Source organism: Microcaecilia unicolor, chromosome 1 (assembly GCF_901765095.1).
Source record: "Microcaecilia unicolor chromosome 1, aMicUni1.1, whole genome shotgun sequence".
NCBI lineage: Eukaryota > Metazoa > Chordata > Amphibia > Gymnophiona > Siphonopidae > Microcaecilia > Microcaecilia unicolor.
The window spans coordinates 104,023,481-104,049,936 of NC_044031.1; the positions used below are offsets into that span (position 1 = coordinate 104,023,481).

The 26,456-nt window shown below is 43.7% G+C and overlaps 1 protein-coding gene across 1 annotated transcript in view; it reads left to right on the plus strand.

Moving 5' to 3' along the window:
* MASTL (microtubule associated serine/threonine kinase like) overlaps nucleotides 1–26,456 on the plus strand; it is a 247,832-nt gene that overhangs the window by 118,253 nt on the left and 103,123 nt on the right. The window contains 1 exon segment of the mRNA XM_030200885.1: nucleotides 12,897–13,047. Within this exon segment, the coding sequence (XP_030056745.1) occupies nucleotides 12,897–13,047 (151 nt within the window).

Sequence of the window (26,456 nt, forward strand, 5' to 3'; positions counted from 1 at the left end):
TATACTAGAAAATGGGAGGAGGAATTACAGGGTAACTATACGGAAGAGTGGTGGACACATAGCTATAGACACCTATTGAAGCCCTCCATTGCCCAGCCTCTGGCAGAGAATGGGTATAAGATCTTATACTGGTGGTACTATACCCCAGTTAGACTACAGAAATTCTGCCCACAAATGTCGACAAATTGCTGGAGGGACTGTGGAGGGAAAGGCACATTTTGGCATATATGGTGGGAATGCCCAAAGGTTCAAAAATTCTGGACGGAGATCATGGACAGGGTGAAGGAAATGACTGAGATTAGCTATCCGAAAACGGCAGAGAGTTGTCTTCTGCATGTAAGACCTAGCAAGAGCCCCATACATAGTCACAAGCTGGTCATCCATGTCTTAGGAGCAGCAAAATTAGCGCTCGCTCGGGCCTGGAAGCAGCAGGAGACTCCAGCCATGCAGGTGGTGATGGGCAGGTTACATCACCTGTACCAAATGTCAAAGTTGACGGCATTGCGAAAAGGTCAGCTTCAAAAGTTTCAAAAAGTATGGGATGCATATGAACAATGGAAAGGAGTGGAATGAGGCAGGATGATGCACACCCGAGGGGGGGGGGAGGGGAGGGAGGGGGGAAGAATTGAAGGGGAAAAGAAATGAGCATATGAGCTGTACGATCTGCATTGTTTGTATGTAGTTGATGTAATAAGTTTATCAGAAGCTTGTATCAGTAGAGGTTGTTTATTTTTGAAAAACCAATAAACAAATATAAAAAAAAAAAAAAAGATACTTGAAAATGAACATTCCATTATATTTCGAGGATCAGTCCATTCAAATGGGTTGTGACCATTCACCAGCAGGTGGAGACAGAACTCTGAGTTGTGCCTTATAAGCTCCTGCGCTTAGCAACCAAGCCAGTATTCTCTAGGTCCCTCCCTGCTCCCCTGTTGCCACTTTCTACCTCTTTATCTCAGTCTTCCCTTCTCTTTTGTTTGAGCCTATGAAATCTTGTGCAAGCTGCGGAGGTAAGCTCTCTGCTACCGGTTCCTGCACACCTTGCTTTACTTCTATAGATATGCCGCTTTTGCCTACTTAAGCCATCAGTACTCAGTCTCTAGGAGTTTAGTCCGGCCCTGCTCTGATGGCTGTTTTGGTGGGCTCAGTACCAATAGCTTCTGCACTCACAAGGCTTCAGCAACCATTTTGTCAGTGAGTTCTTCGTCTGCTACCATGTCCCATGATGTTATTTTTGCAGAGGTAGAAGTCTCTGCCCTTCTGTTTTCGCCTGAATTTGTTCTTTATTACATCAGGCCTTTTTATTAAAGTCAACTCAAGCTGCATCTCCTTTCATTCACGTTGCTTTTGAGGAGCAGCTTCCTAAGAAACTGAAACTTGCCGTTTCGCAGGATTTAATTTAAATAATTTTTATTGATGGTAAGTCACAACCAACCACATATGTGAAGCTTGAATAAACAAAACTGAAAACCATCAACCATTTTCATTAAACCCCAACTCCACCCCCCCCCCCCAACTCCTAGAAACCCCTCCCCTTTATGATTAATTCCTTTTTTTATTAACATGAACATCCATTTGGATACAGAAAGTGAAAGTGCCTTGGTGCTTTGTAGCTTTTACTACATGAGACGTGGGGTAAGGAATAATATATTGTAGAGGAATATATTCGAGTTATTCCCCAAGTTTTCCACGTCATCACTGTGACCCCTGACGCAGGTGCTAGTCACCGAAACACGGCCCGTGTCGGGTCTTTTTGTCAAGGCTCATTCATTAAAGAACTGTGTTCCATTTTTAAAGGCCCATGGTGCTGTTTTTTTTGTTTTGACCAATACTGTCTTTACCATCTAACTAGCACCCCAACCTTCCCCTTCCCCCCTTTTATTATCTCGGGGATTCTTCCATCTTGTCAACTCCCCAGCTGGTATCATACCCATAGTCCATACCCAATACCACAGCACACAAGTATCGTTAGAGTTCAAAGGTTCAACAAATGGCTCCGCGCCCCTGGCGTGTCATCCAGAATGGGCCCCAACACTGTTGAAATTTTCTCCCTTCCTTCGAATCCAAATCAATAAGCCCAGCCCGTTCCATGCGCATCAGAAGTAACATTCGTGTCCGCCATTGTTGCAGTGTAGGTGCCTTGTCCGAGATCCATTCTGTTAATATAATCTGCTTAGACACAATAGTCGCATTAGTCACAAATTCTGTAAATCCTTTAGGGCTAGGCTTTAACAATCTAGGACATCCAAACAACAGTCCAGCATCGTAGGTCCACTTCGCATTCCAAAGTTTAGATACAGAAAATAGAATGGACTTCCAAAATCTTTCCACATGCACACAAGTCCAAAACATATGCCCCAGAGTTGCTCCATCCCCTCCACATTTTGGGCACTCTCCCCATGGGGACATTCCCATATGGAAAACTCTTCTCGGGGCAACATGAACTCGCATTACAAATTTGTATTGCACTTTCCAATGGCTCGCTACTGCGGTGGCACGTCTAATGGACACAATGTGTGTTTTCAGTTGCGTGGCGGACAACTTAATAGGAAGTTCACTGCTCCATTGTGTTGCTAGTCTAATGTAGTCCTGATGTGTCTGTGGTGGAACGTAAGTGGGACCTCTTGTTGCACCGCCAGAGAAAACGCTGATGACAATTCCTCCTGTACGTCCTCTGTCAACAATTCCCACTCTAGAGAGTCCATGTAGTGCTTAAGCTGCAGATAGTAAAATTTGTCTGTATCTGAAAGCCCAAATGTTACTTGTAGATCCACAAAGGATTTAATCTTACCCTCCAAGTTTAGCGCATGCAGGAGGTATATCAATCCCTTACGTCTCCATTTTCGAAACACTGGATACAGCATCCCAGGTGCAAACTGTACATTTCCACAAATGGATTGGAAAGGTGTTACTCTTGCTGAAAATTTATGTAGACGACATACCCAAGACCAAGTTGCTTTCGCCGTTGGCATTATCCATGAGTATTTCAAAGAGTCTGGGATGGGCCCTCCACCCGCATGCAAATAGCTCGTAAAGTGTATTTCTGGCTCCATTTGCAGTTCCAGTGTGGTGTTTGAAAAGTCATCTGACCCGCTGAACCAATCATTGACATGACGCATTCCGCACGCCACTGTCAGGTATCTCACATTCAGTAGGCCCAACCCGCCATATTCCACCGGGGTCGTCAGAGTTGACATTGGCAGTTGCGCCTTTTTCCCTTGCCACAGGAACAGCTGAACAAGTTTATTTAACTTCCTCTCATCTGTTCTCGTCAGGTATAATGGAATTGTTTGAAAAACATATACCATATGAGTGGGTCTCCCTCTGTGCAAGGAACTTGAAAATCCAATTCCTATTTTCTTTAATTATCAAAGGACCTCAAATCTCCTACTGGGGGAGCTACTGCAAATATCAATCTACAAGTATAAATCTTAACCCCATTCTTATAAGGAGTCAATTACTATCACAGGTCCTAGTGGAAGAAGAACAGGGGAAAAACAGACCAGACGTAAAAAAAACTCACGTTTACGTGAGAAAACCGAATGGTCTAAAAAACTGTCTTCTACACCACTATAATTATAAAGCACAGTGAGACCACCCACATAGACTAAATCACGAATACTTACTAATGAACCCAGACCTGACCCTCGTAACAGTTAATCAGTCCAGGGCACCTCCCCCTAACTTCAAGAGCATTTTCAAAATTCTTCAGCTGTTCAAACAACCATGAAAAAACATGCACAGTACTTTTACTTATCCTAATTATTCAGCTCCTGACAGGATAACTTGACAATCCAACTGTGGAAGAATCCCTCGCTGTCCACAGGTTTATTAAAAGTATTCTGTGGTGAAAAGAACAACGTTGGATACATTTGCTACAGACAGTAGAACTGCAAGGGTTGAATCGCAATATTGAATGGAACGCTTATTATTGAAGCCTTAGTGGTTCCTCCCCTTAACTTGATGGCTGTTTTCCTATTGGGCAAGCTAGTGAGGGGGAGTGGCCAAGGTAAAGAGTTGGTATGCGGTTCAATTTAAAAGCAGAGACGCTGTGACATCCTAGCTACGCCATCTTTGTGGAGAGAGATATCACGATTTGGACACTTTGATATTCCAGTCCGATGTGGGACTATTGATTGTACCCTTCCTGAGGCAGCCAGTAATTGGGCGAAATGAGGATCACTTGTTGAAGGGGGATATAAGAAGGGAGAATTGAGATGGCTCTATGAATGAACTAAGACTTTACAGACTGTAAGGATTGTTTTCGTCAAGGGCACTGTGAGCAGCCCCTTCAGTACAAACCTGTGGACAGCGAGGGATTCTTCCACAGTTGGATTGTCAAGTTATCCTGTCAGGAGCTGAATATTTAGGATAAGTAAAAGTACTGTGCATGTTTTTTCATGGTTGTTTGAACAGCTGAAGGATTTTGAAAATGCTCTTGAAGTTAGGGGGAGGTGCCCTGGACTGATTAATTGTTATGAGGGTCAGGTCTGGGTTCATTAGTAAGTATTCGTGATTTAGTCTATGTGGGTGGTCTCACTGTGCTTTATAGTTATAGTGGTGTAGAAAACAGAGAGTTTTTTTAGACCATTCGGTTTTCTCACGTAAACGTGAGTTTTTTTTTACGTCTGGTCTGTTTTTCCCCTGTTCTTTTACTAGGACCTGTGAATAGTAATTGACTCCTTATAAGAATGGGGTTAAGATTTATACTTGCAGATTGATATTTGCAGTAGCTCCCCCAGTAGGAGATTTGAGGTCCTTTGATAATTTAAAGAAAATAGGAATTGGATTTTCAAGTTCCTTGCACAGAGGGAGACCCACTCATATGATATTTTCAAACATTTTTTGATGTAAATATTGCTATACGAGCTTGAAAAATTTCTGATTTAATTTTGAAAAACATATAGCCATTTTGGCACAATGTACATGTTATATAGTGCTATCTGCCCCAGAAGGTGTAATAGGCAATGCTCTCCACATACGCAACCTCTCTTCAGTCTCTTTCAAGAGACATTTAAGGTTTTCAGTATACATTATCTTCAGGTCTGCTGGCAGCCAAATTCCTAAATACTTGATTGGTCCTTTAGCCCAGGTTAATGGTTGGGGGCCCCTGTACTGTGGCACTCCTGCTGCTTCAACCGGGAGAATATAGGATTTGGTGTAGTTTAACATAAACCCTGAAAATCCTCCAAACCTCTCCACCCTTTCCAGTACCCCTGTCAGGGAGTTATTAGGGTCCGTTATAGTCAATAATAAATCATCTGCATAAGCAAACACCTTTAAGTGTTGGCCCTTCACATCCACCCCCTTCACCTCCTGTGCCCGCCCTAAACTCCTTAATAATGGTTCTACTGCCAACACGAATAATAGGGGCGATAACTGGCAGCCCTGCCTAGTGCCCCTTTGAATTGAGAATTCTCTCTCCTGCCTTCCATTGACAAATACAGAATTTCTGGGATCTTTATATAATACTTTCACTGCCTTTAGGAACCACCCTGATATTCCTACCGCCTCCAGAACACGAAATAAATACCCCCAGTTTACTTGATCGAATGCCTTTTCGGCATCTAGACTTAACACCCACATGGGCATGTCTTTCCGTTTGCACATCGCCATTGCAAGCAGCAACTTCGTAACATTGTGAACTGCTCTCCTTTTTTTTTATGAACCCAACCTGCTCTGGACCTATCAAGTCTGGCAGGCACTGCGCTAGTTGCTCTGCTAGCATCTTGGCTAATAGCTTTATCTCCACATTCAGCAGGGATATTGGTCTATATGACCCTGGCCTTTCTGGTGATTTGCCCGCTTTAGGAATCAGCGTTATAAGGGCTGTATTGGCGTACCATGGCAGTTTACCCTCCTCTACCACCTCATCAAAATAACTTAACAAATTCACCAGTGCTCCATGTGGCAGTAGCCTATATTCCCCAGTAAAGTCGTCTGGGCTGGGGGCTGACTCCAGCTTCAATGCCTTCACCGCCTTTTGCAATTATCCCATCGTCAATGGCGCTTTTAAATGTTCTATCTGGTTCTTATGCATTTGTGGCAGCTGTGTCTCTTGCAGGTATGCGTCCAGTTCTTCCCTCCGTAGCCCTCCCTGACTTTTATATAAGGTGGCAAAATACTCCGTAAAAATTTGACCTATTTGCAAATAATCATTGGTCAGTGTACCATTTTTGTCTCTAAGTGTGGGTACTGTCCTAGGCCCTCCCTGATTCTTATTCTTGCCAGCATCCGTCCTGCCCGATTCCCATATCTATGCAACTTACATTTATAAAATAGCGCCACTCTCTGCTCTACTTCATTCAGTAGTGTGTTTAGAGCAATCTGCACTGATTTCAAATTTTCTAAGTTGACTTTTGTCGGCCTGCTCGAGTATGTACTTTGCGCCCTTTTTAACCTTGATTCCAGCAACAGGATCCCCGCCGCTCTGCATTTATTACGTTTACTACAAAAAGCAATAATGTCCTCTCTGAGGACTGCTTTAGAGGCTGACCAAAATAAGGCCAGTTGCTCTTGGGCATGAGCACTATTGTTATGAGCATAATCCGCCCATTTATGATTAAGGTATTTTTGAAATTTAGAGTTGGCAAATAGATATGCAGGGAACCTCCACCCCCTTTCCTTTCCTATATCCCCTTGCAACTCCAGGTCCACCCACACCGGCGAGTGATCCGTTATTACTTCTGGGCCTATTTCTGTTGCTATTACTTGTGCAAACAACGCCCGATCTACTAATATGTAATCCAACCTGGCTTGCGTCCCGTGAGCCCTGGACCTGTGAGTAAATTCCCGCTCTGAAGGGTGCACGGCTCTCCACGTATCTATTAAATTGAGCTCTCTCGCAAACAGTGTCATTTCTTTGGCTCTCTTCCCTGAGTAATGGGGTGAGGTATTGTTAGAAAAATCCAATACTGGATTGAGTACCAGATTAAAATCTCTCACCACTACCAGCCTCTGATTACCACTGCTGACACATTTACCCACTAATGATGGGAGAAATTCTGGGTTATAGATATTGGGACCATATAATACTACTAAAATGATCTCTAGGCCCGGCATCCAGACCCACACCATTATATATCTCCCTTCCTTCCCTATCGCCATCTGTGTTGCTTTGTAGGTCAGCCCTTTGCGGAACAGGATCACTATCCCTCCTTTTTTCCCCCCTTGCGGTCACTGATATGGTTTCTCCCACCCACAACCTCTTCATCTTATGGTGTTCTGTGTCTGACAAATATGTCTCTTGTAGATACGCAATGTCAGTTTTGTGTCTCTTCAAGGCTGTGAGGAGCTTCGCTCTTTTACCCCCCCTCCCCCCCCACATTCCAAGTCGTTATTCTAACAGGCATTCACCCACTGATCTCTTTATCAATGTCTCGACACCCCGCATGCCCACCATCTCTCTTTTAAAACCCTTATACTCCAGCTGATTACTGTGGTCCATGCGTAATTGTGTGCCTGCCATAGTGTCTTCCGCTATTCCTAACTTATCCAGCTGCTCCTGCTTTTGCGTCCCCTGTAATTTAACGTCTTTAAATCTTCCCCATCCCCCTTCCCCTAACCCCAAAATACCCTTCCTCCATCTTCCGGCACCCCAGGAGACGAAGCACGGAGACCTTCAAGCACATGGGACCCCCGCCCGCTTACTTGACTTTAACCCTTGTAAAATGTTCAAGTCTGATATTGCCTTGTCCACAGTATTACCTTCTTTATACTGCATCTATCAGGCCCGCTTCCAGTGCTGCTGTCCTTGCTTCTGCCACTGTTTTAAATGCTATCATTGTCCCTGTTCCAAAATTTGTAGGGTTGCTGGAAATTGCAGCGAAAACTTCGCGCCCTTCAGGGCTAATGCTGAGCAAAGTGGGTGAAACTGCTTCCTCTGCGATAGTACCTCGGCTGAGAAGCCCTGAAATATTAGCACTTTATGTCCCTCATGGGTCAGGGTATCCCTGCGCATTCTGAAGCCTTGCATTATTTCCATTTTGTGGCGATAATTAAATATTTTGGCCATTACCACCCTCGGGCGCGCCCTGCCTTCGGGTTTGTGGCCTACACGATGTGCCCTCTCTATCACCAGCGGGCCTGTAGCATCCGAAATCGCCAGTTCTTTCCCCAGCCAGTTCTCCAGCCAGGTAGTTGTTTCTCTCCGGGATATTTTCTGAGAGCCCCACTACCTGAATGTTGTTTCTTCGGGAGCGGTTCTCCAGATCTTCCAGTTTCTCATGGTAGTCTTTCAGTTGTTGCGTTAAGGTGGCGATGTCAGGGCCATAGCCTCTCCCGTCATCTTCCAGGGCCGACATGCGTGTCTCGAGGTCCCCCACTCTCGTTCCTATACCGTCCATCTGCGTGGCCAGGACCTCTAACCTCTGTCTACATCTCTGCCCACTTCGAGTCCCACGCTTTGGATACCGCCATGGTGATTTGCGAGAGTTGCGTTTCTGTGAACCTTCCGAGCTGTTTGTCAGATTCGTCCGCCATTTTAGCTTCTGATTCACTCGCTTTAACTTTCTCTTTCTTTTTTTCACGGGTCGCAGTGCCATCGTGCCAGTCGATTTCTGCAGATACTTGTCCATATATACTAAGGCAAACTCAGTTGTTGGGTTTGTATCAAGATTTCCCGTTAATTAACTGCACATTGAGACCAATCTCGGGCGGGAGTCTCATAGCTCCAGCAGAACGCTGCTGCTCAGCTCATGTCCTCACGTGGTCTCCCTCGCTGTTTTGCAGGATTTAGAAAATGTTCCTCCTTGGTACAGAGATTTTATCTGTGTATTCTGACTGTCCCAGTGCTGCTGATGACCCTGACTTGGACATTTCATAGGGGTGGTGATCCTACTGTAGCTAGGTTGTTTTTGAGAGTAGTTACCTATGTTGATTACAAAAATCTATGGAGGCTTTAAACATTTCTTCTCCTGCTTTTCAGTCCACTGGTCCTGCTCCATCTATTGTGTCAGGTACTAAGAGACCACCTGTATCTCTCCATATTCATGAGGTTATGGGTGAGGAGTGGTTAGTGCAGCGGGCTTTAATCCTTGCAACCTGGGTTCGATTCCCACTGCAGCTCCTTGTGACCTTGGGCAACACACTTAACCCTCCATTACCCCAGGTGCAAAAGCTTAGATTGTGAACCCTCTAGAGACAAAGTACCTGCATATAATGTGTACAGTGCTGCGTACTTCTAGTAGCGCTATAGAAATGATTAGTAGTAGTAGAAGAAGCTTATTGCAGCTCCGTGGTAGACCTCTGATTCTAACCTCCGGGTGGCTCGTGCTATGTCCAAATTATTTCCCCTTCTGCCATCTGATTTAGAGCTGCCTAAAGTAGATGCCCTTATTTTGGCAGTTACTAAACTTACCACTATCCCTGTTGAAGGTGGCACGACATTAAAGGATATGCATGACAGCAAGCTTGAGGTTTCCTTGAAGCTTACCTTTCAACTAGCTGCGTTAAATTCTCAGGCAGCAATTTCTTCTTTTGAAGCCAGGGTTTCTTTATCAAGTTTGTTGACAAGTATTGTGATGATTATTTAGAAACTAGTAAAAAAGGCACAGGACTCCCTTCCCCTCCCCTTACGCTACTATCCCTGGTGGTGTAGAGGTACCTGTTCGCTCGGGGCAGGAAAGAAAGAGCCCCCTGTTTCCTGCCCGTAGCGCTGGCTGCCCTGCTGCATCCTGTGCGAGTCCGGCTCTCGGCGTTTCAAAATGGCTGCCGAGAGTTGAAGTCTCGCGAGGCTGCTTCAATTGTCGGTGGCCATTTTGAAACGCCGAGAGCCGGACTCACACAGGATGCAGCATGGCAGCTAGCAGCAGCGCTCCGGGCAGGAAAGCGGAGGCTCTTTCTTTCCTGCCCCGAACGAACAGGTACCTCTACACCACCAGGGATAGTAATGTAGGGGGAGAGAAGGTGATGGGGAGGAAGAGGGGGCGGGCGGGGCGGTAGTGTGGGCGGGGCGATGGCGCGAAAGGGGCGGGGTGATGGGCACGTCCTCGGCGGCTTGCTTTTGTTAGGCTGTGTGCAGCGATTTGTTGGAAGGGGAGGAGTAGGGAAACATGGTCCGTGTGTTTCCCTACTCCTCCCCGTTCGTTCATTTGCGTTGTTGTGTACTTGTTCCGCCCTCGACATCATCACATGTGACACGAGGGCGGGGCATGGAGACATGGTGAGTGTTCTGGCTTCACCACCATGAACTTACGAACTGGTGGCTGAGTGACTGCAGTGATGTCAGTGTCTTCAGAACGTTGAGGGTGCGTTTTATTATAGTAGATTATGATTTGCCAGTTTATAAATGTGTGTAAGGAAGGTATGTTAGGGTTAATGCTGATTTATAGACCACCTAAAAACTGGCAAATTTCTCAACAAAAGTTATTTGAAAGAATTATATATTCCACACACTTTACTGAACTAATACTACTTGGGGATTTAAATTTGCATTTATAGGATCTTTCTTACTCAAAAGTGACAAATTGTTTTTACTGTTTTTGGAATCATTAAATCTGGTTTTAGACCCTCTTTTACTTACACATCAAAAAGGTCATAAGCTGGAATGTATTAGCCTATTCTAAAATTACTAGCTCTATTGTATTAGACCACTTAAATTGGGAGCCTTTGATATGATCAGATCATTATTTGAAGTTGTTACATTCAGGTTCTGTTAGAAAAGATATAACAAAGTTTAATAGGATGAGGGTAGACTCCCAAACTTTTTGGAAAGAAGTTTCATCCAAGATGTGAGAAGATTCTCAAAATTATGAGTTAGGAATATGGGATAAACAGAGTTGTCATACACTGAATGACTTAGCATCCTTGAAAAAGTTAGAAAAGGGGAACATGTATGGTTTAATGAGTCAGTTGCAAATATTAAACAATTATATAGAAGTTTGGGGTGAGCTTGAAGGAAAAATGGTGATGACCAATCTTTTATGGCTCAGAAAAAAGAAGTTAAGAATTATAAGAGACAAGTAGTTAAGGCTATAAGGATTTTTTAAAATCAAGAAATAAGGAAATCTGGTAGTTGTTCAAAAGTGCTTTTTAAAGTATTTGGGGGGTCCTTTTACTAAGGTGTGTTGAAAAATTGCCTGGGCTGTTTTAGACACGTGTATTGGACACGCGCAGGTCCATTTTTAAGCGTGCCTCCAAAAAAGGCCTTTTTTTTGGGGGGGGGGGGGGGGGGGTGTACGGTATTGATCTCAGTGGAATACTATTAAAATCTCCAAACCAAAGTATCTTATTTTTCAGTTTCTGGTTCTAATGTTCCTGAATGGTCCAACTCAAGCAGGTCACTAGAGATTTTGTCTTTTGTAAGTATTAGATACAGATCCAACTTTAGATCATGAGGCTGCTTTTAATATGCAGGGAAAGGAAGAGGTTGCTTTCTTTTAACTGACAAATGAAATGGTGAAATGCTAAAAGAATAGAAGATGGAAAACTGGTCTAGTGCCTCAGTACAAACTGAAAAGAAATAGGTGAAAATTGGGCTCGTAAATAGCATATTTTAAAACATAAGCTTCAGGAGCTCACTATGAACACAGCTTCATTGTTTAAGGAATTTACTCAATTATTTAAGCACCTGATTCTAAGCCAACTGGTTATGCTAAGAAAATTGGAGGTTTACATAATTTCACACTTCATATGTTCAGCAAAAAGACTCAAAGTCAAAATTAGGGCTGCATTTCAATTTTAAAATTTTTAATCATGATTAATTGCACAATTAAATTTTAATCATGATTGATTGGCACAATTAAAGGGAATTTATTTCCTTCCCACTGCAGCTCCTTGTAACTCTGGGCAAGGCTCTTAACCCTTCATTACCCCAGGTACAAAAGAGTACCTGTATAGAATATCTAAACTGCTTTGATTGTAACCACAGAAAGGCGGTATATCAAATTCCATCCCCCTTCCCTAAAGGACTAATCTCTCCCACCTCCCAGAAGCAACTTCTCTTCCTTCTTTCCATCTCCTTCCCCCCTCACCCCCCCCCCCCCCCCCAAAAGTCCACTTCTTCCTTTCCTGGGGTCCATTTGCTCTATCTATCTATCTATCTATCTATCTATCTATCTATCTATCTATCGATCTCCTCTCCATGAGCAGCAGAACCAAGTTCTTGTCCTGGCTGCTGGAACTCACCCTTTCAGCCATAGCTTCCACTGGTGGCCCCTCCAGTTCTGCTCCGTGGGTCTGCTGCAACTTGCTCCCCTTCCTCCCACTATCCGTGGTTCAGCATCTGCCTCTCCTTCTCAACCCCCCCCCCTTTTTGCCAGTTTACCTTAAAGATGGTCTTCTGGTGGTCCCTGGCAGTGGTAGCGTTGTACATACGCTGCCTGCGGTTTGGTCCAAAGCTTTCCCTCTGACCTGTCTCACCCATGCAGAAACAGGAAGTGATGTCAGATGAGGTAGAATGGGTCAGAGGGAAAGCTTCGGACTAGGCCACAGGCAGCGTATGTGCAATGCTGCTGCTTCAAAGGAGATCACCTTTTAAAGTAGACTACTGCAGGGGAGAGAGAGTGAGGGAGTAAGATGGGAGTGGAAGAGAGCAGAAGAGAGATTTGGAGGAGGCAGGAGGTGCTGCAAGATGATTAATTTTTTAAATTGTGTTTAATAATAAATGCATTAGTCGCAGAGTTAGCTGCATTTAACTTGTAGCCCTAGTCAAACTACATCCTTTTTCTCTAGTTATTAATTTGGTGGGGCCACCTTTCTCCCTTATCAGGGTTTAAATAAGGATCGAATCATGCTTTGAATATAATAACCTGGGCTAAAATAAAGGCCATCCTAGAGGGATTGAAAATGTTCAGCAATGCTAGCACAGAGTTATAAATTTCCCAAAGTATGCAAAAATCAGTGTTTTTAAAATCAGGACTAGCTTCCAAGAAAATAGTTTGTTTACTTTTTGACAGCACACACCTGTTGGAGGGAAAATGCAGTCTTCTAATTTGCCTCCAAGTCCCATGTGTGTTGACACTACTCATGGATCTTTTCTTACTTCTGGACCTGTGAATCAAAAGGAAAATATGTTCAACTCCAATTCCAGCAAACTAATGATATTGGGTAAGTAAACTGGATTGGTTACATTGTAGAAAAATATATAAAGGAGGTTTATGACCAATAAATTTGAAAAATTTGCCATTGATTTTAAAGATGCATTCCTTATTGATGTCTTGTTTTGTCTTGTGTGGCGATCTCTCTATCTACGAGTTGTTCTTCCTTATAAGATATTTTATAGAGTTGAAACCAGTGTTTTAAGATTTTTATTGGATAGTTTTTCATTTGTTTTGTCTTTCCATTTGTGTTATCTGTGGTTTTTATTTTCTGATCACAAAATTGTTCAAATCTATTGACATTCTTTCTTGAGAACATATATTGGCCTTTTGTTATGTACTTTGTCAGCTAAGGTTTGAGGGCTTAGCTCTTGCATTGAGGTTATTAAACCCCCATGATAAAAGGCAAGTTCTGAGTCTGTTTTCATGACTGCAGCATTATGACAAACTTAGGAGCCTGCTGCAATCACCAATCTTACTCTGAACAGCGTTGCTGCAATCATCAATCTTATTCTGGACAGCCCCTGGGTCTGGGGCTGTCCAGAGTAAGATTGATAATTGCAGCAAAGCGATTCATGACTGCAGAATTGCATCAGTGCAATTTGTGACTGCAAAGAAAGATGACTGCGCACCAGGTAAGTACTTTATTTCTTAACTTGAGCAACTGTATCGTGAAACACATGGGGGGGGGGGGGGTGTTCAAGCATAATTAAGGACGTCATGTGCCTAAAGTACATTTCAACTACATGATGAAGCTTGAAGTTAGAAGTGGTGTATCAGTTTAAAGGAACATGAGTTTGGGACACGTTTTTGAATTTTGTTTAAATACAAGAAGGGGAGATCATGTGATGACACGTTGAAGAACAGACACGTCCGAGGAGAGCTCCGATGCCCCGACCCCCTAAACAACCTAAAAATAACTGAAAACGTTGCTACCGAGCGGTGCGAATAAAAGAAACCCGAAGAGAAACGTACCAGCTGGGCTACGAGCAACTTTGACTCGATGGCAGGCAAACTAACGCGGAAGCAGGGAGAAAAACTGAGGGCGCCAGATACAGCCAAAATGGCCGACTCAGAGAGCGGAGGCCCCAGCTCAGTGAGTTCCGCGTGGGTGGCAGAAATTGTCACAGAAGTCACCCAAGCTTTAACTCACACTTTAGACCAAAAATTCCAGGGGATAAATGCTACATTGGAGAAATTAGATGACAAAATGGAAGCTATCAAGGGAGAATTCACCGCATCCTGTCAGCGTATATCGGACTTGGAGGACCGAGTGCAATAAATGACTACCGATAAAAAAAATCGCTACAGGCGAGGGTGAGCGACCTAGAATCTAAGCTTGACGACATCGAGAATAGATCGCGTAGGGGAAACCTACGTCTGGTCGGATTACTGGAAAACATCTCGGACAGAGAATTAAGGACCTTTTTAGAGGACTGGCTTACCACAACATTACAACTCCAATCGTCAGCTGGCCCTCTTCGTATCGAGCGGGCGCATAGATTGGGACTGAGGTGCCAAGGGGAAGCCAGACCAAGGATAGTCATCTTTAAACTATTGAACTATGTTCATAAAATGGAGATCTTGCGAGCGATACTGGCAAAGGGTCCACTAAAATGTGAAACGAAAACAATTCTCTGTTTTCAAGACTTCTCTAGAGTCACCGCACTCAGAAAAGCATACTCACCAGTTTGTTCCACTCTGCACCAAAAACAAGTGCAGTTCGTGCTGTTACACCCTGCACGCCTAAAGATTTACTCGGATGGGAAAACATCCTTCTTTGATACGCTGGAGGCGGCCCAGGATTTTTTGCAACTATAAATGGCCGCTGACACGAGGCGCCATACGTGATGGGGATAGTGCAGTGGACAGCACTGGAACTCGGAGATGCGATCATTAGATCCCAAATGGACATACACAATGTTGACATCCGTTAAGAATGGACCACCCCTTCAGAAAGACATACATTGAACCCCAGAAGGATCGATTAACTCAATTAGCTTTTGGGAGGACTAGCTGGAGTGGATGCCGGAGTTTACCCCCCATCCTTTCACACTTAGAGACACAATCTGCAGAGGTGAACTTGAAGATCTGTCCTTAGCAGTCACCTACATATACATGGAGGTTCAAACACCTGCCACTTCAGACATATGCAGAGAAGCAGGTTTGCTTGAGAACTTGATAGGTGAGACTGTCATATGAGTATGGGATGGTGGAACCTAATCTGATACAGGGTGGGGGTGGGGAGATGTTGCAGAATGATGAGTTAGAAATAAAGCTAAGACAATCCCTGGGATTGGATATGTTGTATGATGGGGATTTCTAACTGAATTGTTAAATGGATGTACAATAATTAAAAAAAAATGTTTTTTGAGACATATGTTTAACAAGGTGAGACACAACAATACCAAGGATGATTTAGAAATTAATTTATAAGGGAATGAGAAATAGCAAGATGAGGTGGCAAAGGCCACAGGGCTAACAGGGTTTAAGATGTGTCAAGATGGATCCTATAACTGAATAGGTGCGAGTGAGATGGAATGAACGATAGTTTTAAAGGGGAGGGCAAAGAGGGGGGAGAGACTTCTCGGGGGACCTACTGGAAACGCTGGACATGAAAGATTCATGGTCAGGCAGGCCTCGCAAGAGGTCGTATTGGAATATAGGGGAGTGGGAGATAGAACAAGGGGGTGGGGGGGAGTTCTGGAGGGGATATGGGGGGATAGGGGGAAGGGCGGGATGGAAAATATGGGTAGGGAGGATTCGGCTCTGTGCGGGCTGGGGGGGGGGGGCAGACGTCGTGGGGGCTCCTGGGAGGATGGCTGAGACGATAGTGGGACATAATCCTGTTGAGGCTCGAGACGATGGGGAGGAGTTAGGAGCTGGGCTGGCTCTTCCTATTCAAAGAGAAGTTAAGTCTTTGATTTGGAAGGACGCAAAAGGTGAAGGATGAGACCACTGAAATTTGTTTCTTGGAATGTAGGGGGGGGTAACGTCCCCGATTAAGCGCCAAAAAATCTTACAACTTTTAAATAGGCTAACAGCGGATGTAATATTTTTTTACAGGAAACCCACTTGCCTTTGGTAGAACACGCTAAATTCAAAAAATGGTGGGTAGGACATCTCCTAGAAGCACCAGCACAAAACCAAAAGGCTGGAGTGATGATACTCTTTAGGAAGACACTAGATATCTAGACCCAGGGCTGTTGGCGGGCCGAGGATGGGAGATTTATCCTATCCAAAGTACTGATCAATAAACGAGTTCTTATTGGCAAATATCTATGCCCCAAATGTCTATGATCAGGCCTCCTTTAGATCGCTGGTCCACAATATTGCTCAATAGGAGAGTACCCAAATCATTATGGGTGGGGACTTCAATGGGGTCCACAACATTAGTTTAGATACATCAAGAGGACAGAGAAGGGATCCAGCTCACGGGGAATTTCGATGAGAACCTAGACTTAATTGACATGTGGAGGCTGTTACATTCGAATGAAAGGGAGTACACACATATTTCCAGAGCACACTCTTCCCAGTCACGAATTGATTATTGGCTCCTGTCTAGAACCATGTTTTCCAAGGTACAAGATGCAGGAATTGGACCCTATGGGGTCTCGGATTATGCCTATGTATGGTGGACTTTAAATGTCCCAACCGGCCAAGATGAGAGGCCTAGCTGGCAATTCCCTCTGGCCCTGGTCCATGATAATATTTAGCGCGACACTGGGCAGAATTTCAATTACATAATGCCACTCATCAGGAGGACCCAATCTTGTTTTGGGAAACCGCAAAGGCGGTTTTACGAGGGGTGATCATAGCCTACTCTAGTCACAAAAGGAAGATGAGAGATAAGGAAATTTTACGCCTCGGGCAACAAATCATGAAAGCGCGTAGGCAGTGGGGTAATACACAGACTATACAAGATAAAGAACAATTGCTAGCCCTACAGACTTCCCTTAACACCCTGTTACATGAAAGAGCAGTCAAGTCCGTACAATATTATCAATACCAATTATATTTACATGGGAACCAACAAGGGAAGATGTTGGCCAATTTAGTGAACCGGAAAATGGGGAAACAGAAAATATGGCAGATCAAGACTCAGCGGGGGAACCTAGTAAGATCAGACAAGGACATAGCAGAATCGTTTAGACAATACTATGAAGCATTATATGCAAGACCGTCGGAAGATGGCCTGGAGAGTCGACTGTACTTGGAGGGGAGGGATCTTCCTAGTTTGACTGAGTCGCAACAAGCTAGACTAAACCATAAGATAACGGAAGAGGTATCTAGAGCCATAAGACAGGGGGCTTCCTTTAAAGCACCAGGACCTGATGGGTTTTGGTATGAATTTTATAAATCTTAGAACATCAAGTGGTACCGGCCCTAACAGCTTTATTCAATAAATTTGTAGAAAATCAGAGCATGTCGGATTCCCTAAAGGAGGTCCGGGTGGTAGTACTACTGAAACCAGGCTGTGACCCAGAACAAACATCATCCTACAGACCAATAACACTGTTAAACGTGGAGGCCAAGATGTTCGCTAAAGTGTTGGCTAATAGATTGGCAGTACTATTGCCTTCTCTTATAGAAGAGAGCCAGGCGGGATTTGTTAGGGGACGTACAATTGCTAAGAACATGCAGAGGATCTTGGCCTTGATGGAGTGGGTGGAGAGAACAGGAGCGCCTTCTCTGCTTATCAGTTTTGACGTGGAGAAGGCGTTCGATAGAGTAAATGGCGAATTTTTATTCGCCACTCTGGAGAAATATGGCTTTGGGGGATATTGGGTAGCGGCGATGTGGGCACTATATGAGGCACCGCGAGCACAAATCTGGGTGAATGGGATCTTGTCGGACACTATTCACATTGAGCGGGGGACGCAGCAAGGGTGTCTGCTCTTCCCCTTGCTATTTGTACTGAGTATAGATCCATTGATACGAGAAATCAACACTAACCCAGACATTAAAGGAGTGGCAATGGGAAATCTCGATTTCAAAGTGTCGGCTTTCACGGACGACCTCTTGGTGCATTTGACTAGCCCACAGGAATCCTTTTTACATTTGATGGACAGTATTACAGAATTTGGGGATTTCTCGGGGTTCAAACTTAATCTAGACAAATCCCTGGCATTGCCAACTAACTCGCTTGTCCGCAGACAATGGGAGGGACAATTCCCCTTGAGGTGGACAACGCGTCAGTTTAAATATTTAGGGGTTAGACTCCCATTTAAAACCTTTTTGATACGAAACCTGCATGTAGCCCAGATGTTGGACCAAACCAAGCAGTTGCTTTCATGCTGGATATCCTTATCCATATCAATGCATGGCCGCATACAATTGTTTAATATGATTATATTCCCCAAGTGGTTATATATATATATTACAAATTTTGCCGATTCAACTTCTCAAGAAAGAAATTAAACACTTACATAAATTACTATCTAAGTTTTGTTGGCAGGGGAAGAAATAGAGAACTCCCTTTAAACACTTAATAGGCCCCTGGAGCCAAGGGGGCTTGGGGGTACCAGACATGCAAAATTACAATTGGGCATGCTTGCTCAGACACTTAGGGGATTGGGTCCTGGATACGCAGATTTATAACCCTAGACGGATGGAGCAAGAAGTGTTTGGCAAATGGAACATCTTTTCGTTGGTCCACTGCCCTACGGTAAAAATTCCTGGGGAGCTGCGGGATAGTATTCTTTTGAAATCAATAAGGGCATCATGGAACTTTCTGATTCCATTACTAGGGGGGAATCCTCGACAATCCGATCATATACCCCTAGCGGGGAATCCGGAGTTTGCCCCAGGCAATGACAACAGTAGTTTTCGCCAGTGGGATCATACGGGGATACGGTATATCCACAGTTTACTAGATATAGAAGGGCGGATGCAGACATGGGAATCACTGTTGGTGTCTAGAAAGGTAGAACTATGGGATATGTTCACCTATAGACAAGTACAACATTATATTTATAGCCTGGGCATAAGAGACCAACGATTTCCTCTCTGGCAGAAACTACTTGAGTTTTATGAGCCTCTTCAGCTTAGGGGGATCTCGATTTCAACACTGAAGTTGGCATTAGATAATATACAGTGGAACCCAGGGAAGGAGATATTACAACAACGGTGGAGCCGAGATTTGGACCTCCCAGCAACTTCCATCGACTTGGGTAGCCTGATCCAGCGTATACCATCGGGGTCGATTATTGCAGAGCTCCGGGAGTGTAATTTTAAGGTACTACACCAAGCATATTTCACACAAGAACGCCTCTTTAAAGTGGGAGGGATTGACTCCCCAATCTGCACAAAATGTAAGAGGGAGATCAACTCATTTTTTTCATGCGTTTTGGAAGTGTACACCAGGTCCAGGCATTTTGGAAGGAGGTGGTCAAATACTTGGAATATCTAGGGGGAAGGTCAGTGAATTTGTCCCCAACGTGAATTTTATTGGACAGATTTGAGGACTTTGGGGTCCATGATAAACACTTTAAATTGTTAATACTGAAGGCAGGGATGGTGGGCAAACGAGTAGTGTTAGGAGTGTGGCCCGACGACCAGGCCCCATCATATTGGCAGTGGAGGAATAGATTTCACGGGTTGATGCTACTGGAACTCCAATATGCACGCTCAACCCTTAAGTGGAAAAAATTGTTTCTTCAGACCTGGGAAGGATATATTCAGGCCCTTCCCCATAAAGCCCGTAGTCTGGTGTTGAACTCGATAACTTGTGGAGCACATTAATACGGATTAGAGGAGAATAGAGCGAACAGATGTCGGGGGGCCAGGGCGTCTCACAGCCTCGGCTGGCGCAGAGTCGAATACAAAGCAAACCTCGGTGGGGGGGGGGGGGGGGGGAAGAGTCCTTAGGGGATTAAACGGGAGGGTGGGGGTGGATCACAGACAATAGAAGCGAAGGGGGAGGAAAAGAAATGGAATAATAAACAGGTTGCTGTTCGGATTGTTACTGGGCCTCAGTTTTGTTTTGTTTTTGTTTGGCCAATGTATAGATATAATACTGACACATGTGGGATTGGTCTTAGAGGGCTATCAGAGTACAAGCCCTTACAGGCCATTCTCGCATGGCCGAGTTAAAAAAGGGGGGGGACTTAGGGGTCAGGGATTAAGGTATACGTAAGTCAAACGTTGATACTGGAGATCTCAACAGAGCTATATTTGACTGATGCTGTTGTATTGAATGTAAAACAAGGCATCTATTATGAATGACCATCATAAATCGCCAATGGTTGAACTATAATAATAAATTGGTAAGATAATTGGTTCTAGGGACTAGGGTGAGAGAAGGGGGAATGGTGAAAATGATAAAAATGTTGATGATGGAAGTTAGTGTGGTAAATCTACAATTACATTGTGTTATATGAGTTGTAAATGTCAGAATTAACCGCTATTATTCACACTGTTGAATCATCAATAAAAATTGTTGAAACATAAGTACAAGAAGGGTTTAGCCAATGATGAGGAACAGATCTTATTGACCATCAGTTAGGTCATTTTGATTGTCAGTAGTTCAACAGGTCTGGAGCTCCTTGAGGCTTTTCCTTCTTTACAAAAGGACATTCACTCATTTGTTATGTGGATCATTTGATGTATGTGTATACAAGTTTTTGAGTTACTTTGATTCCACTTCCACTTTATTAGTTGTATAAAGGTACTTATGAAACTTTTAACAGCCCATACTAAATTACTTCTGAGATGCTATGAGGAGGTTCCCAATGGAATCTTATCACTTAAGAAAAAGACAACTGAGAAAATTGAAAACACACATATTTTGAGTCTATATCGAACAATACATTTACAAGGAAACTTCAGAAAAAAAGAAGCTATTTGTAGCACTCTTGGGCTTGAGAGCAGAAACTCTCTCTTCTCTATGTACTTTGTGAAGCATTCGGAAAAACTCTAACCTTGAGTCCACAAAAATCAGAATTACTATATTGAAAAAGTGATGTGGTAGCTGTTAGTCTACTTTTGAAGGTAATCAATAGAAATACAATAAAATATAGAAGAGAAAATAAGATAATACCTTTTTTATTGGACTAACAATACATTTTTTGATTAGCTTTCAAAGAGAACCCATCTTCAGGTCAGAAATAAGCAAATGTTGATAAATAACAGTATATATAAGTGAAACATCAAAACATTCCAATGACAGTCTTACAGGAAAAAGGTGGGGTGGGTAAGGTGTGAAATATGGGGAGCCGGGTGGATGAGAGACCGGGAGAGATGCATGGTAATAAGAGTGACAAAGCAGTAGAATTTTATAGTTTATAATGAGCTAGAAAATCCAGACCTTTGTCCTGTCTAGTGGGTGTCAAAATATTTAATCATTCTGACTTCAAAGGTCTTACATTCCTGGATAATCTTAGTTTCCTTTTATTCTCACTATAAAGTATGATGTCTATGTAAATTAAATCTCTTCTTTAGCATCTGGCTTGTTTCTCCAATATAACACCCTTTGCCACACTTTTTACATTGAATGATATATACCACATTGGAAGATGAGCATGTGAAGGATTCCTTTATTTATTTTTTATTTATTTGTTAATGTTGAATATTTTTCCTTTGCGAATGACTGTGGGATCATGTGAAATGCTTTGGCATAGATTGCAGCTGGACATATTGCAAGGATATGTGCCACTCTTCTTGAGTTTCTATCGAGAGCCTGCTTCTCACTAGTTTGTATTTTAAGTTGGGTGGCTGTTTGAAGGCCAGCACTGGTGGGGATGGGAATACCTCTTTCAGTAGTTCATCCTCCTGTAGTAGTGGCTGTAGATCTTCTATGATTTTTCTCAGTATTTGTAGCTGTGGGTTGTATGTCACTACAAGGGGAATTCTGTCTGTGGCCTTCTTTCTTGGAGATTATTTTGGGGTTATAGCTTTTTTTTTGTTTGAAGGATTCAGTCAGGAGTTATCTCTGTCCCCTGGGTCAGAGCAGACATGGTGGTATCTTGTGGCTTGACTGATTTTATGGTGAGAATTCTAAAAGGAAACTTTAAGACAATGTGGGAATGTAAGACCTTTGAAGTCAGAATGATTAAATAATTTGACACCCTGGGTTTTCTAGCCCATTATAAACCATTAAATTCTACTGCTTTGACATCCTCTTATCACCATGCATCTCCCTGTGTTTCATCAACCCAGCTCCCGTGTTTCTCACCTTACTCACACCACCCTCTTCCTGTGGGTTCATTGGAATGCTTTGATGTTTCACTTATATATGCTGTTATTTATCAACATTTGCTTATTTCTGATGTGAAGAAGGGTTACCTTTGAAAGCTAATCAAAAAAATGTATTTAGTCCAATAAAAAAGGAATCCTATTTTCTTTTCTATGTTTTTTTTTATTTCTATTGATTACATTGCAAAATAAATCCTCAAAACATACTTTTCCTCTGACTCAAGTGCTAAAGTTACTATTAAGGTATTGGGAACAGCTAATAGTTCCAGAGAAGTCTCTAAGAAAGTAGTCAGTACCCTTTTTTTTTTCTATGCATCTTGTTCCAGCGAATCAGCAGAAAGTCCAGAATGTTCTCCCTTTTTCGTCTTCAACAGAAGGTAATAAGCCTTTAAAACTTGAGGATTCTGGAATTTTTAAAACTTAAATGTGTTTTCTAAATATTTCAAATGGCGATGTTCTAGGCACCTTTGGAAAGTTTTATTAGCCACAAATCCATGCATGTAACTTGTTTTCAGTATTTTCCAACTTGATATGGAACAAAGAATTTTCCTTCATTAAGGCTAAGTTGAGGCCGATTCAGTTTTAGTCTCTATGGATGACTTGGTCAGCTAATGAATTTTTTTTTTTTTTAATTGCATGAAGTCTTTATTTACCGTTAAAACATTTCACATAGACCAGCAAGCAGCTCATACAGTACTATGCTTTTTGATAAATACAAACAATCAACAGCACCTAATGTACTATAACCTGTGTAACAGGCTTGTACCAAACCACAATTAACTTAAAGATTTTTTTATTTTAACTTAGAAGTTTGACCCCTGTCAGCAACCCCCCCTCTTCCCCCCCCCCCTTCCCTCCAATCCCACCCTCCCCAGGGGGGAACTATCTAAACACATACAGTCACAAATTTCCCACAGGTTACAATCAATTCACTCTGAGCTCAGGGCTTGAAAGGTTTCCTAAACCGATTGCCATTTACTCAACTGTTGCTTACTCTCAGCTAGAAGCCTCTCCACTTCACAGACATATTTCAATGTATTGAGCCATCTTATGGTTGAGGGGACCCCCTCCTGTTTCCAGTGAGATGCTGTGACCACTCTAGCTGCTCCAACCGCATGTCTCACCAATGTCTGCTGATTGCGCTTTAACCCATCCACTACTACTACTACTACTACTTATCACTTCTATAGTGCTACAAGGCATACGCAGCGCTGTACACCATACATGAAAAGACAGTCCCTGCTCAAAGAGCTCACAATCTAAATAGGACAGACAGATCTACCTTCGCAGAAAAGAGAAAAGTTTCTGGAGCCCACCTAAGGGGGCATCCCACCCATCTCTGCAGCCTGCTATGGATTGTTTTCCAGAACGCTTTGACTTTGACACATGTCCACCACACATGTCCCATTGTTCCCCTTTGGCTACACCTCCTCCAACATAAGCCTGAAGTGGCAGGGTATATTCTTTGGAAACGGTCAGGTGTTAGATACCATCTAAACAGCACTTTTACTGCGTTCTCTTTTAAAGGTAAGCGAGTTGACACCCCGCCCCCCCCCCCCCCCCCGTTCAATTCTTTCCCAGTCCGCCTCCCCCAGGGCCACACCAATCTCCCTTCTCCAGCTCTTCCTATGAAGGTGATAGCATGGGGACTGTGCACTGATGCATTTGTATAAACGGCTGATCAATCCACTAGAAGAGGGGATCTTTTCACAGATCTCCTCCAAACTGAGCTTTTCCCACTTCACTACCACTCGTACTGCCTCTATTTTAAGGAAATGGGCCATTTGAAGATAAGCAAATTCATCCCCCTCCACCACGGGATAACTTGTCTTCAAGGCCTGGAAGGACAGCAGCCAGTCTGCCTCAAACATTTGGCCCCAGGTTTTCAGTCCCTTTCTATACCACCTAGTAAATACCCCTGTTGTGGTTCCTGGCAAGAAGAGAGGGTTATACGCTATAGGCGACACAGGTTAATACACTTCTTCTCTGTGGAAAAAGGCTATCCCAATAATAGAGTTAAATGTATGGGCGGACATTCTCCCACCCCCAGTGTTCTAAAAGATTTTGGGAGCCATATAAGTGCGCCCAAAGGCATCTGGCCTAATGAATGTTGTTCCAAGTGCACCCACTGCATGCCTGGGTAGTCCTGATACCATTCAACTGCTACCTTCCCTTGGGCCGCTCTGTAGTACCACATAAGGTTGGGGACTCCCATCCCACCCTTCCTTCTTTCTTGATAAAGAAGGGTACATGATAGACGCAGACGTTTACCAGCCCAGATGAAACGCATTCTATCCTGCAGCGCTGCCAAAAATCGCCTGGGCATCATCACAGGCAGCACTTGAAATAGGTACAATAGGTGTGGCAATACATTCATTTTGACTATAGCTATCCTACCAAACCACGAGACCGCTAAGTCCCCCCACCTTTCCAAGTCTGCCACAATATTGCTTCCCAGTCCCTTGTAGTTAGCCGTAAAAAGCTCCGATTGGTCCGAGGTCATGTTGACCCCCAGATATCGAATTCGTTTAGTAGCCCAGCGAAAAGGGAAAGATGTCCTCAAGGATTCCACCTCCCGATCAGGCAGCGTCACATTCAAGGCCTCTGACTTTGTCATGTTTACTTTAAACCCTGACAGTATTGAGTATTCCTCAATAGTACGGAACAGGTTAGGGAACGTAGACAAGGGTCGGGTCAAAAACAGCAGAACATCGTCTGCGAAGAGAGCCAGTTTGTGTGCCCTACCAGCTATATTAAGTCCCGAGATATCCGGATTCATTCGTATCCTATTGACAAGGGGCTCCATTACCATGGCGAATAGTAAAGGGGACAAGGGACAACCCTGCCGAGTTCCCCTATGCAATGTAAAGAGCTCCGAATTACTGCCATTGATCCTCACACATGCCCAGGGTGATTCATAAAATGCCTGTATCCATCCCCTGAACTGGGCCCCAAACCCAAAAGCTTCCAAAACCTTATACATAAATGGCCAGTGAACCCTATCAAAGGCTTTTTCTGCGTCCAGGCTCAACAGACACAAAGGCCTCTGATCTCGCTTGGCGAGGTACATTAAGTCTAACACCCTCCGAATATTATCCATTGCTTTTCGTTATGACACAAAGCCCACTTGGTCAGGATGTATTAGTACCAGGAGCACCGGTGCCAGCCTGCTTGCCAGCACTTTGGCCAAGATTTTAACATCAGCGTTCAGGACCGAGATGGGCCTGTATGAACCACACTCTATATGGTCTTTATCTGGTTTGGGCAGCACCGCTATCCAGGCCTCCCGCATCGAGGAAGGCATCCTCCCCCGCCTCCCACCTGGTTAAACATGTCTGCAAGAAACGGAGCCAATTCAGATGCAAACCTCTTGTAGAACTTATTAGGAAGCCCATCCAACCCCGGTGACTTACAGGAAGGTAAACTTCTGATAGCCTCCTGAATCTCCAATGGTGTGACCGGTTTATCCAGCTGAGCCTGTTGTTAAGTCAAGGGGGGTAGGTCGCTATCTGCCTGATATTCTGCAATATTTTCCACAGAAGGATTAATCTCCTGAGCGTATAGGGCTTGATAAAAGTCCCTAAAACACTTGCGTATTTGCTCTGAAGTACCACACATCCCTTGCCATCACGCACCTGTGTAACCATACGGTCCACTTTCTGCCTACGCAACCTTATAGCCAAAAGACGACCCACCTTGTTCGCAAATTCGTACGAACCCACCCTGTGTCTCATTTGCAATTGACTAAGCTGCTCCGAATAGATAGAGTCAAGCAACATTCTCTGCCCTCGCAACTCTTGCAGGATCTGAGGGGATCTACTGGCCTTGTGTTGTTCTTCCAGCTTTCGTATTCTCTCCAAACACCTCATTATCTGTGCTTTACATGTTCGTGAGCGTTTACTAGCTATTTGCAAGAAGTAACCCATAGTTACCGCCTTCATTGCATCCCAAACAACATTAAGGGAAGGCCCTGAATCTATGTTAAACTCCAGGTATTTTTTAACACTTTTCTATACCCCTCTGCCACCTCCTCCTCCTGCAGCACACTGGTATTGAGCACCCATTTCTTATCCTTATTTTCGGCCCGTATACTTGGTAGTACAACCCAAACTGGAGCATGGTCAGATAGTGTCATGCTTCCTATATCCGCCTGTGGCCCCCCGATCTATCAAGGTAGTATCTAGGAAAATGTAGTCGATACGCGAATACGAGTCGTGTACCGGA